Source organism: Stylophora pistillata, chromosome 3 (assembly GCF_964205215.1).
Source record: "Stylophora pistillata chromosome 3, jaStyPist1.2, whole genome shotgun sequence".
NCBI lineage: Eukaryota > Metazoa > Cnidaria > Anthozoa > Scleractinia > Pocilloporidae > Stylophora > Stylophora pistillata.
In genome coordinates this window covers 7080569-7093332 of record NC_142521.1, presented here as the reverse complement: position 1 = coordinate 7093332, position 12764 = coordinate 7080569, and the positions used below count along the sequence as shown (strand labels likewise).

At 39.4% G+C, this 12764-nt stretch overlaps 1 protein-coding gene and 1 pseudogene across 2 annotated transcripts; both read left to right on the top strand.

The window, feature by feature from the left end:
• The first annotated feature begins 32 nt into the window (after positions 1-32).
• On the top strand, positions 33-1877 carry LOC111334526 (uncharacterized). Its single transcript, XM_022940285.2, has one exon. It carries the CDS (start codon positions 62-64, stop codon positions 581-583), a length of 522 nt encoding a protein of 173 aa, XP_022796020.1. The 5' UTR covers positions 33-61; the 3' UTR covers positions 584-1877.
• A 758-nt stretch (positions 1878-2635) lies between these two features.
• LOC111334484 (uncharacterized) lies at positions 2636-10826 on the top strand (annotated as a pseudogene). Its single transcript, XR_015998570.1, has 9 exons — positions 2636-2713; positions 3813-3881; positions 4581-4670; positions 4811-4865; positions 5399-5518; positions 5946-6026; positions 8418-8464; positions 8573-8640; positions 10061-10826. The product of XR_015998570.1 is annotated as an uncharacterized LOC111334484 (transcript).
• The last annotated feature ends 1938 nt before the right edge of the window (positions 10827-12764 follow it).

Here is a 12764-nt window from a genome sequence, read left to right as displayed (position 1 = left end):
TCGAACAGCACTGTGGGATTTGTCAACCGCTGTTCAGATAAGATTGCTGACGCGGAGTAAAATGGAGACCTTTAGGATTAGAAACGCGATCGAAACCGACGCGGAGGACATTTACAGAATCCACACTGAAGCCATCAAAAAGAAATGTTCTACCCGCTATAGCACGGAAGATGTTTCTGCTTGGGTTGCTAGGCAGGAAAAAGCGAAGTATCTACCTTTTATAGCAGCGAATGAAATTATAGTGGCCGAGATCGCTCGGGACAGAAGAGTTGTGGGGTTTGGTCATCTAATTGCAGATACACTTACAGAAGCAGATTCGAATGAAACTGCTGACGGAAAAGCTATGCAGATCAGGGGACTGTTTGCTGATCCTGACTGCGGCGTAAAGGGGGTTGGAACAGCGCTGGTAAAGGAACTCGAGAACAGAGCAAAGGAATATGGAGCCGTACGCGTTAAGGTGAATTCTTCTCTAAATGCTGTTGAATTTTACAAAAAATGTGGTTTCGTCGCACTTGACATTACAAGTCATCAGATATCGGAGCAGTCTTGCCTGCAGTGTCAAAAAATGATCAAAGAACTGTGACCTTAGGAGCCTGTTGCTTGTGTGACCATTAGCGTGACGGAAGAGGAAAGCCAAAGAGAGATAGTTTGGTTTCATCACCTAAGTTGAAAAATAGTTTTGATACAATCCTATTTTTTAACTTGTTGCCATTCTCAGGACAGGAAACATTGTGTACTCGACAGAGCTGAATAACGTATACGCATGCGCCAAGTTTTGCCGCGGAAACACGGATTTTGAATCGTTCGCAAGGTTGATTTCCTATTCTGTTACTTCGAGGCGTCGTCTTCCTTGCCGCGTTTCTTTTACAGAACAACCTCCAAAAACTTGGTACAACCCCTAAAAATTTTCAAAAATTAATTTTCTCCTTAAAACCTCTGGGAATAGGAAAATGCCTTCGACGAAAACAGAGTTCCTCGGTTTTAAAAGTCAGCCCTTATTATTTTCCGCTAATTTCGCTAAATTTAAGACCTAGGACACTTGAGCCCGCGTTGTTAACCGCAGACCCTCTGACGTAGCATTTCATTATTCAGCTCTGTCTGTGTACTCTTCAACCGTCATGTTCTTGCTAATTGTGCCGCTGATCACCTTGTGTGCTGCAACGGACAGCGGCTTTAGCAACCTTCTAAGAGACACCAAATTAGGTTTAATTCAATTATCAAGTGTAAACACCACAAACAGGAATCAACTGTCGCATCAAAGTCTTCACAACGTATAAGTCTTTTGAGCCTTATCAAATAAATCCAATCTGATACCTTAAACCTCAGATCACACGAATTTACAAGTATACTTTCTCAACATCTTTCATAATAATAATCTTTATTGAGGAAATAAACTTCGAAGATAATATATATTTTTTATCGTGAAGTTATTGGAAGTTACTGTTATCGTTATCATTTTTTGAATGTATAAAAGAATCTAAAATGGAGGGATAAAGACGTGGGACATATGGCCAAAGTTTTGAGGGAATCGACGTAACTAAATCCTGAGTTTGGATGGAATTGTCATCAATAATGGCTAAATCTTATTGGTATCGATTGTCCTTGAACTGTTTGTGGTCTTACCAAAAGAGACAAGGTTTATTATTATTTTTTAATTTTTAATTCATAGTTATTCTTAACCGCACAAAATTTCTTCTTGGCTTGTGTCGCGGGATTTTTGCATGGATGGTTCACTGCCTTATTGGCTGTAACGTTATTGTCACGCAATCGCTTGTTGTCGTGTGACTCTTGTTAGCCAATCACGTTAGTCTTACCTCGTGCTAGGATTCGCTTGCACTGTAAGTTCTTCGTTCTATTAAACATTAAGATTCCAACTACCTTGTGATAGTTTATTTCACTGGAATCTCAACATTGGCCATCTTAAACATTCACGATGCAAGGTAAATGAAATCGTGTATTTTTATCTTTGTAACCGACAGAAACGACACACAAAAACCAAATGAAAACAACATGGGAGAGACTTTTAAATTTTTATTGACTATAATAGGCCGTCACTGAATACAAATTAAGTTCGTTCACCAGGGACCCAACTAACAATAAAATAGTAATTACTATTTTCTCTGGATTTATTTTGAAGCCAAGCTAAACCAAAGTAGCTCTCCATCGTTTTCTCAAAGTAGAGTTTCTCTAACGGCAACAGCAATTTCGACTATTTGTTGACAGATTACTTATCAAGTGATCATTTATAAATTACTCTAAGACGCTCTGGAAGATAAAAAAGTAAAAATTCTGACAGAAATACGTTAATTTTTACTCTATCTTACGTCATATTCTAAACGTTTCTTGGCCTTGCAGTATAAAGCTTTAATCACATTGTTGGACTGAGAATTTTAAAAAAATTTGCGAAACTATGACGTAACAAATTTCAGCAAAATGCATATTTTTAAAGAACTCTAGAACTATTTACTAAATGCTTGGCAAACGTACGTGAAATAGTTTACCTCAGTTCAGCTACAAGCTGGTTTGAATGTGGGTCTCGACAAAGCGGAACATTTAACTATATCGACGCTCACTCTTGAAATTAAACCGAAATTTCTTTTCTTGTTATGTTTCAGTCATTTTGCAGTGACAAAATAATCCTTTTGTGTGGAGACTAGTTGGCCATATGCATGACTATATAAATGGAGCGTCATACTTCGTTTGGGTACATCAGGTTGGTAATAAAATTCTAAAGGTTAGCTCGAAGTTTGAGCTTAACCTTGAAATTCTTAACAAGCTAGAGTTGTTCGGGTTGTGTGGTGGTGTTGTCACCAGGACTTTATTTAGTGCGACACCACCATTAAAATCAGAGGTCCTTTTGGTCAGTTGCTAAAAGTAGGTTGCAATATGAGTTCAGCTGAAATCGTTGAACCCTTGACTGAGACTGTGAATATTCTGTCAAAAAAAACCACTTAATCTAGCGCAGTTTGAGACACACATTGTTATAACTGCCGTGGGTGACTGATTCTTTTACTGATAAGGAGAAACAACTCTAACATAATTTTCAACACTGGTTTCGAGGAGACAAACAAACAAGGCGAAACGACACGGTTAAAATTGCAAATAAAACGGCGAACGAAAACCTATTACAATAGAAACTAAGCTAAGTACACTAGGAAAGCTACAACGAAAGAAAGAAAACGCACGCAATGTTTTTACTACAATTAGCACTGTTTGAACAAGAACAATAAACAAAGAAGGCGTTTGCGATCTACAATGGTGTTAGGCAAGTTTCCAAACATGGTACCTCAGGCCTGTGCAGCCACAGTTCGAGTACAGCATTGTTCGAGCCATGGTCTAAACAGTGTTCCAGACATGTTTCCAGACTACTTGTTAAGTCTTTTTCAGACTGGTTCTAACCGGAGAGTTCCAAAAGGGTTTCAAAATTGGATTTTAGACTGTTGTTTCTAGGCAAGGTACCAAACATGGTTTTTAAAAAGGTTTTGGAGGTTATTCTAGAGAGGCATTTATACACAATCCCAAAACTTGGCTCCAGATGTGGCTAGAAGCATGGTTTCCTTGGTTCCGCCCTTACCTCCAAACATGCTTCCATAAACACAGTCCAAGAAATCATTGTAGGCATGCTTTTAACTAACTAGAAATTAAATTTAGGCCTCAATACATTTGTCTTTCTTTTTTCTTTTTAGACCCCCCATCGAGCTGAGCTATGCGATCTCGAGCTTTCCGATCAAGATAAGACAGTTAACTTATCATAAAAAGTATTCTTTATTATATTTATAATCATTTTAACGATATCAATTCCACTATCTCAGCATGTATTTGGTCATCATCCGTTCACCAACATCGATGGGGTCGTTTCCGACATCAGCACTGCAAAAAAAGTAAGTATTTATTATTAACACTATCATGTGCTTTGTTCAGGTTTTATTTTTAGGGTCCTGGTTTATGTTACTTCTAGTTTTTTAAATTTACAGAGTGATTAAATCACAAGAAGTACTTCTTTTTCGATTAGCATTAACTTTTTTCCCGTTTTGGCTCGTTTTCTCGGAAGGAAGAGTAATTTCTTACCAAAGGAAATCTGATTTCTTCGCCATTTCAAGAAAAGAATATTTGGTTGAACTGTCGGAAGGGGTAAGAGCTGCAGCGTTCGACTGCAAAAGGAAACCGATTTCAGATGAGCGTACATTATGGTGCGTTTCGAGGAAGCGAGAGTTCCAAGATGAAGTTTCTCTGCACTTAACTTGTGACTGGTCACGACATTGTTGCAGTTGCTTGTGACGAGATTAATGCATGGTTTTCAATAACAACCGATTGCGAGGACGACAAGTTTCTGTTATTTTAAAGTCCACAGATTGAGAAATATCTGATAAATTTTGACAAAGCGTAACTTGGAGAGATAAGCGACGTTAATTACCTTCAATAACTCGATTAAGTTGGGAGTGGCTGGGGCAATGGCAATGGGCTTGCGCTTTCAAATTCCAAGATGGACTGGAAAATTTTGTTGTTTTAAAACACGAATGTAAGGCCATGATAGCGTTAAGGCTTCCATCGTTAAATGGATCTTTTCCAATTCTCAACAGAAGCCAGATATAAGACGAATCAAATGGAGCCAGAATTGGTTGCCTCGGTACTTTAACCAGCATGTATATATGCCTTTACTGTATTGCTTGGTAAGTTGATGGATTATGTTTCAGAAGGCCCCTTTTCTCTTTATTTTGTGAAAGTAATTCACTTGCACTCACGTTTCTTAAGCTAAATGAGTGTTTTTTGATTAACATTATGCTTGCATGAACTTCTTTGTTTACAACAGCTAGGCTTCAAGACTTATCTTCAGGATTTCACTACATTTATATCCCTGAAAAACAGTGAGTTCAGAACTTAGTTTAACAAAAATTTTTTGATATATTTATCCTGAATATGACATACTACAAAGAATTGTGTTACTTTTCAAAAAAACAAAAAAAAAACCTTGGATGATTTTAAGAGACGAAATACCGCTAACTTCTTTTAACTTGAAGGTAGACTGGATAGCACTTTTCATGGTTTGCTCGGACTGAAAGTGAAAGACAAAAAAAAAACAATCGGTCATGTTTTTACAAAAAAGATTTGTGAGGAGGGGGATAAGGAGGCTGCCACAATCCTCATCTTTCGCTTAAATGTAAGGTAGCAGTACTTTTCGGTCGATCCTGATACGTCTAGTAACAGGGTATTATTTTTTGCCATCAACTGAAACACACAACTCGCGTCGATACGTTGAAGCAACAACTCCTGTTAGCTATCTCAGATAGAATGTACGATCGTTGACGCCTCAGGGCTGCAAGCGGCCAGAAATAAACTATATTACATATTTCATATTACATATTACATACTTATTTATTGTTCTGTTCAATTTTCTCAGGTACCATGCGTGTCAATCCACCCTCAAAATCGCATGTAATTGTGTTTTTTAGTGGAAAACTTTGTTTTTTTCGTGCACAAAGTGATTCTTCCCTGGATGCTGCTATCATTTTGGAAAATGGTAAGCTTCTGCGGTTTGTCCCAATCAGTCTTACTATAGTCAATGTATCGGGAGGTTTCGTCACAAGCTGAAGCTACGCAGTTCGAGTGAAGAGCGTCGAGGAAAAACGACGATGGTACAATCTTTGAATCCGGTCAAGAATCTAGGATTGAAAGCCATTGATTTCAGCAAACAAAATTAATGAAGGAAACAATCTTTGATTAAGGGAAATGAAAGCAAATGCCAGTTTGTGAAATTGTTCCCACATGTTATAGATAGTATACTCGAAAGTTCTGTTTGACTGTCCTCTTGTAGCAGGGTAAACTTGTACAATGTTGGCAGGGAATAAATCTAGAATAGGTATACTTATGGTTGCTGAACTTTGTCATCAAAACGGTGCAATCATCCAATTCCATGCAAATTTTAATTAATCGGTTTTAAATATTAGGTTGCTCTCTTGTTTCTCGTTGAGATGGCAGGAGGTTATTAGTTGGCTCTTATATTTCAGGCATCTCATGTTGTAAGCGAGGTATGTTTAATTTGTTTGGAAGTGCTCTCCAGATTAAAGTTATCTCGATATGAAACGAAACGTATGGCTTATTGTGATCAAGAAGGCATTTTACTTGTTCCCGATTGTCTGAGCGTGTAATAATGATTTTTTTCCGCTTCAATAACAATGGATTTGGAGTTTTAAATTTAATTTTGATGTAATTATATTGTTACGGTATTTTCCAAACCGCCAGAAAGATACAACTCGTGGTAAATCAACTACTTTATTGACTAACGTAATAACTACGGAACGATATCAATAACCAGTACAATGACTATCTTCTTATCTTAGAGCCCTCTATAAAACTATAACTTCAATCTCAGTGCACTACCGCACAATTCACGGTTCTCTTTAAAGCTCCTTGTCGTTCATCAATTTCCACAACACTTTTCCAAGGCAGCCTTCCACAAGGCTGACGATTCCAGTAAATAATTTCAACAACTCTGTCCGACTCTCGCTCCTCTGGGCTGTTCGTAACGGCAGTACTAACTCACTATAAAGGCCTAACTTTTAACTGATCGCGACTCTTTATATACCTTTCACAAAAGTTCCAGAATGTTCTAGAGATCTGTAATACTGCTATTTTTAGTAACATTACTCTACTAGTGAAGGTGTAGTCTGATCGTCCGGGTAAGTGTAGTCCTGAGAAGGACTGTTGTCGGTGGTAGTGACTGACGTTTCGACAACCTGTGCGGAAGTCATCATCAGAGTCAAGTGAATGATTGTTGTCATTAGAATGTTCTTATTCCAGTTCGTGTGAAATGATCGGTTGGTTTTGCCGTGATGTTATTGGCTGTAAGACTCAAGTGACGTAAGTCGGTCGTGATTGGTCTGTTTGGATCTGTCGGTAAAGTTAGGTCGTTCTTTTTCGGTCGTTTGTGATGTTTATGTCGTGAATGAGTCGTTTGTATGGAGCGGGTAGTTGTTGACATCTGTTTAGGGGAGTCTGTTCTAAGTTAGTAAACCAGCTTTCCAGAGTCAGTCGTTGAAAATAGTCAGTGCTGTAGGTTAGGCATTGCGCAGAGTCCCAGTCAATGTTGTGGTTGGTAAGTCGATGGTGTTCAGTAATGTGATTGCTGACATCACCTTTCCTCGTCGCCCGTCTGTGTTCAGTCAGTCTTGTTGTGAGGTTTCTGCCGGTCTCACCGATGTAGGAGGCTTGGCAGTCGGAACAATTGTTCCGACTGCCAAGCCTCCTACATCGGTGAGACTGGCAGAAACCTCACAACAAGACTGACTGAGTTGTTCCGACTGCCAAGCCTCCTACATCGGTGAGACTGGCAGAAACCTCACAACAAGACTGACTGAGTTGTTCCGACTGCCAAGCCGCCTACATCGGTGAGACTGGCAGAAACCTCACAACAAGACTGACTGAACACAGACGGGCGACGAGGAAAGGTGATGTCAGCAATCACATTGCTGAACACCATCGACTTACCAACCACAACATTGACTGGGACTCTGCGCAATGCCTAACCTACAGCACTGACTATTTTCAACGACTGACTCTGGAAAGCTGGTTTACTAACTTAGAACAGACTCCCCTAAACAGATGTCAACAACTACCCGCTCCATACAAACGACTCATTCACGACATAAACATCGCAAACGACCGAAAAAGAACGACCTAACAATACCGACAGATCGAAACAGACCAATCACGACCGACTTACGTCACTTGAGTCTTACAGCCAATAACATCACGGAAAAACCAACCGATCATTTCACACGAACTGGAATAAGAACATTCTAATGACAACAATCATTCACTTGACTCTGATGATGACTTCCGCACAGGTTGTCGAAACGTCAGTCACTACCACCGACAACAGTCCTTCTCAGGACTACACTCACCCGGACGATCAGACTATACCTTCACATGTTACCCCCGGGTTCAAACCATTTACTGCATTACTCTACTATTACGTCATAAGGTAAATATGCTGACTAACGGTTCTAGAAGGTTCTATCAAGAGTTCTCGCTGAGTCAGCATGACTAAATGTTCTAGAAACTTCTTCATTCTATTTTTAGTAACTACGTAACGCCACGCTCTCCAGAAAAAAAATATGGGCGCCCTCCATAACAATATCGTCAGACCACAAGAGGAAATCGGCAAATGGCATAGTACTGTGAAATTCATCGCCACCTCGCGTCACATCACTTGAGACACAGGCAACCTTCTTCGCCTGAAACTGAGAGAGAAAATTTTACAGTTACTTACGAATGTTTCAAATTAAAACAATTTGAAAAGAATTTTCTTTTTTTCTTGAACCACCTCGTAATTTACAACTACATCTGACTTAAATGAAGTTTAACGTTTGCGATTGTACACAAATATTACCCATTTCCCTTTTTTGTTGTATTTCTAGGTCGAATGGCCGCAGCCTGATGAAAAAGGAACAGTGAAAAGGGATTGGTATGTAACACTTCTCTTAACCTGTTACCAAAGAGCTGAATGACATTTCAACAATTTCATTTCTGACAGTAAATAACACTTACCAGGAACAAATCGTTCTACTTTTAGGGCAGAGCTTCAGATCGAGTCAACGCTGGACTATGCAACAGACAGTTGGTTCTGGAATGTTTTTACAGGTGACGTATAGGACGCCTCCCGGTTAGCTCAATGGATAGAGCGCTGGACTGTTGTGCGGGAGGTCGAGGGTTCGAGCCCCGGCCGGACCAACACTCAAGGTCTTAAAATGATTGAGAAGAATTTGCTACCATTCTATAACATCAAGAAATGGTTAGATATTCTAGTCTTCTCGGATCAGGACGAATAAATGGAGGTCCCGTCTCCTGCAGGGTTGGGGTAGGAGACGTTAATTTCCCACACACGAGATTACTGAGTGATGGATGTCCTCCCCTGGGGTGGGATGGGTGGGAAGGTGAGATCGATAGACTGAAGCGGCTGCCAGAGGCGCCTGATATGCTGACGTCTGTTCTCAACCTCACACTGCACCCGTAATTCAGCCTCTAGGCTGCAAGTGGTCAGATATAAACTATATTCATATTCATTAGTTACGGTTTGTCCACCTGAGTGTTTGTCATCTCATATGACTGGCTATTCTATTTTGTAATTTTTTTTTGTTATGTATTGTTTTGTTTCGTCTCTGAAACCTCTCGTGTTTGCGAGAGATAAAACAAAAATGTAAAATCTTTAATGTAGAGCCGGGTTAATTGCCTCTGATTTTCTTTACAATAGACAAAACTTCTGAAGTATTTGCCAAGAAAACAAATACCGGGTAGACCGACCCACATTTCAGAATTTAATACAAGCAATTTGCATCCCATACCAGTGCCTGAACAACTGGCTATGGTTGTTCGAGGGATGGATAACGCTGTTCACTGGATATATCTCTATCTGATGAGTAGTACAGTCCGCTTTACGGTTATTATTTTCCACTGGACTTTGATTTATCAGTTGCATAGTGTCATCCGAGTTTTAAGTTAGGCCAGATGGAGAGAGCTAAATGATATCTCTGAGCTCCGCCTGAAAAAATACGTTCTAGAGTCTTAATTGGTTCCTTTCGTCATTTGTGTCATTCAGTGCCGTCCATACAATATAGGACAGAGTCATGTGGGCGTCATTTGTGTCATTCAATGCCGTCCATACAATATAAGACAAAGTCATGTGGGCGTCATTTGTGTCATTCAGTGCCGTCCATACAATATGGGACAGAGTCATGTGGGCGTCATTTGTGTCATTCAGTGCCGTCCATACAATATAAGACAGAGTCATGTGGGCGTCATTTGTGTCATTCAATGCCGTCCATACAATGTAGGACAGAGTTATGTGGGCGTCATTTGTGTCATTCAATGCCGTCCATACAATATAAGACAGAGTTATGTGGGCGTCATTTGTGTCATTCAATGCCGTCCATACAATGTAGGACAGAGTTATGTGGGCGTCATTTGTGTCATTCAATGCCGTCCATACAATGTAGGACAGAGTTATGTGGGAGCCTGAGCATGTACACTTAGGGTACCAATCATCCTTTCCCTTATTTTGCAGGAGCTCTCAATCATCAGACAGCCCATCATCTCTTCCCAGGCATAAGTCAGTTTTACTATCCTCAAATTACTCCCATCGTCCGTGAGACGTGCAAGGAGTTTGGTGTGAGGTACAATTATAAGGAGGGCTTCCTTCAGGCGCTTGGTGCTCATATTTCACATCTGAAAGCACTTGGACAAGAGAAGGAAAAACCAGTTACCAGGCCTGATGAAAAAACGGGGTGAAGAATGAATGTGGGTTGTTGAGGATGAAGTGAGCCTGAGAATGAAGTTTCAAGTATTAAAGTTTTTCATTGTTAATCTGTATAATCAACATTTTTTCCTTGCGACTTGACAATGTTTAGAAAGGCAATTTAGTTTTAAAGTAATTCTTACTAGTGTTGAACGTTATACGAGATTGTATTGGTGTTTGCTTTAGTTTGCACTGCAATTGGTCCAGAAAACTACCGCCTTTCTCTCAACAAACCAGACACAAAACTGTAACCAGTTTGGTTATTTTACTTTCAGTTGTCATTGGCTCTTTAAAGGTACTTTCCTCTCTTCTGATTGGCCGTTGGGATGATTAATTTTGGTTTTATGTTTTTTTTTTTTAACTTTCCCATCAAAATGAAATGATGCAAATAAACCGAATGCAAATATGGAGGACCACTCCATCACCAGTCCTATCACACAGTCTAATTACAAGCGTGACGCGTTTACTATTAATGTTAGTGCTCAATTCGTGCTGCACAGGGCATGAAGATGCAATTAAAAGATGAGTTTTTTAATTCTTCACTGACTTGCCCACTGAATGTTCGAAATTCACAAACAATTGTTATATGTAGCCTCAGTTGTGTATATTACTGAAATCTGGAGCCTATCTGTATTAATCGTTACAAATATTTTATCACAGGATGGTTGAAAAAATTTTACACTCTATTACTCTCCACTTCCCTTCCATACGCTTGAGAACTCCCTTCCATAGAGACCTATCACGCAGAAAAAAATTAAAACAAAAGTAGCTACTAAAGTTTCCAATTCTAAAAATTGGACGAGTGAATAGCTTAAGACCGTTTATCGATCCTTTGGATAACAATGCTTTTAAGCATTACCTTTCACGGTGAAATTTCAGCGAACGTGTTTAATTCAAACCCAAAAGGGGCTTTTTGAACGAAGTATAATGAACATCGTGGTTTCGGACAATCGATTTCCTAGTTTGGGGCCCTCTTGATACTCTTCACCAAAAGCTACGTTGACATAAATGTCTGTCTAAAGTAAAGACAGATTACAACGTGTCTTTTGATTGACAAAGGTTAACTTGCGTTTAAATAACCTACGCACGAGGTCTCTATACACGTATGAAGACCTCTTTTCAGATATGAAAGGGTGAAGAGAACAGTTAGTTTCTTGGTGTCGAAAAGAATTACTGCTTTTAAGGGCAGTATTCACCAGTAGCGGTTTTGCCTCTTCAATGAGAAGCACTAAAGTCACGCTTTTAACGCACCTACATCAACTGTCAAGAAGCTGTACTTAACTTACTTTGCTTGTTTTTTTATCTTTTTATTTTTCCTTTTTAATCGAAGCCTAAGATATCTCTTACAGAAGTCCCTCTGGCATGAAGACAAGTGGACTCGGTTGTTCGTAGGGTGGATAACGCTATCCAGTGGATGAATTCCTATGCAGTAGATAACACATGCAGTACGTTCCGTCAACACATCCGCTGGGTGGCCATTCTTCCATTAGATGGCGTAATCTGCTCCTTGAAAAACTGGGCCATGGTCTTTAGTTTGTTCAAAGTTTCATGGTATTCTGGACTTCACGTTTCTTTTCATTTTTGTACACGTGCTTCGCCCTTCCTTTCTTTCTTCTTTCTTCATTGGGAGCAAAAGAGTCTTTTATGATACTCTTGTTCTAGGGATTTTTCCCATCAAAATCCCGACTACACCGACTTACATCCTTTACGAAACGAAACAATGTCAGAAGACACAAGATCGTCTTTAATCCAATACAGTAATTAACAAGTCCAGGGTTCGTTGTATGAATGTTTACCCAAATGAAGATCAATGCCAACCCGGTGTTCTACATGGCTATTGTTGAGTTGAATGGCTATTCAAATCTCAGTGACCCCCGATTTTAATTACGTGTCTCAGGAGGAAAATCAACACTGGAACACGCACGAACGCGGTGGAACACCGGAACACTGAAACATGCCGATAAAATGTAACAAAAAAAGTGTAAAAAATAGCAATAACGAAATAAAAGATTATCAATATATACAACCTGTACACAGGTGAAGTTAAGGTTACCGTGCACCCTCAGAGGTGTTTCGCATGCAAGCGATGTAGCGCGTCCGGTTTAAACTGTAGATATCTAATCCCCCTATATCACTATATCACATATGAATTGTCGAATTTTTCACGACTTCTAAATGCGAGCGCCCGAATCACCTTTTGAACGTTACATGTTAAAGCAAATTTTGTTTTTCGCTTATTTAATGTGTTCCTCCGTTTCCGGGGCCAAAGCGCTAAAAAAACATGTCTGCGATTTGCCATATTCAATTTCAGTGAAAAGTTACAGAATATTTTTGAAATAGGATTAAAAAAATGAGTAAAGATCGTACAAAATCGCTCTTGAAAAAAAAAATATTTAGAAATAAAAAATTCGGAGACACGTGTTTGTTGTTTATATATAAAACTAGCTTCTGTCAAAATTTGAGAGCAATCGAA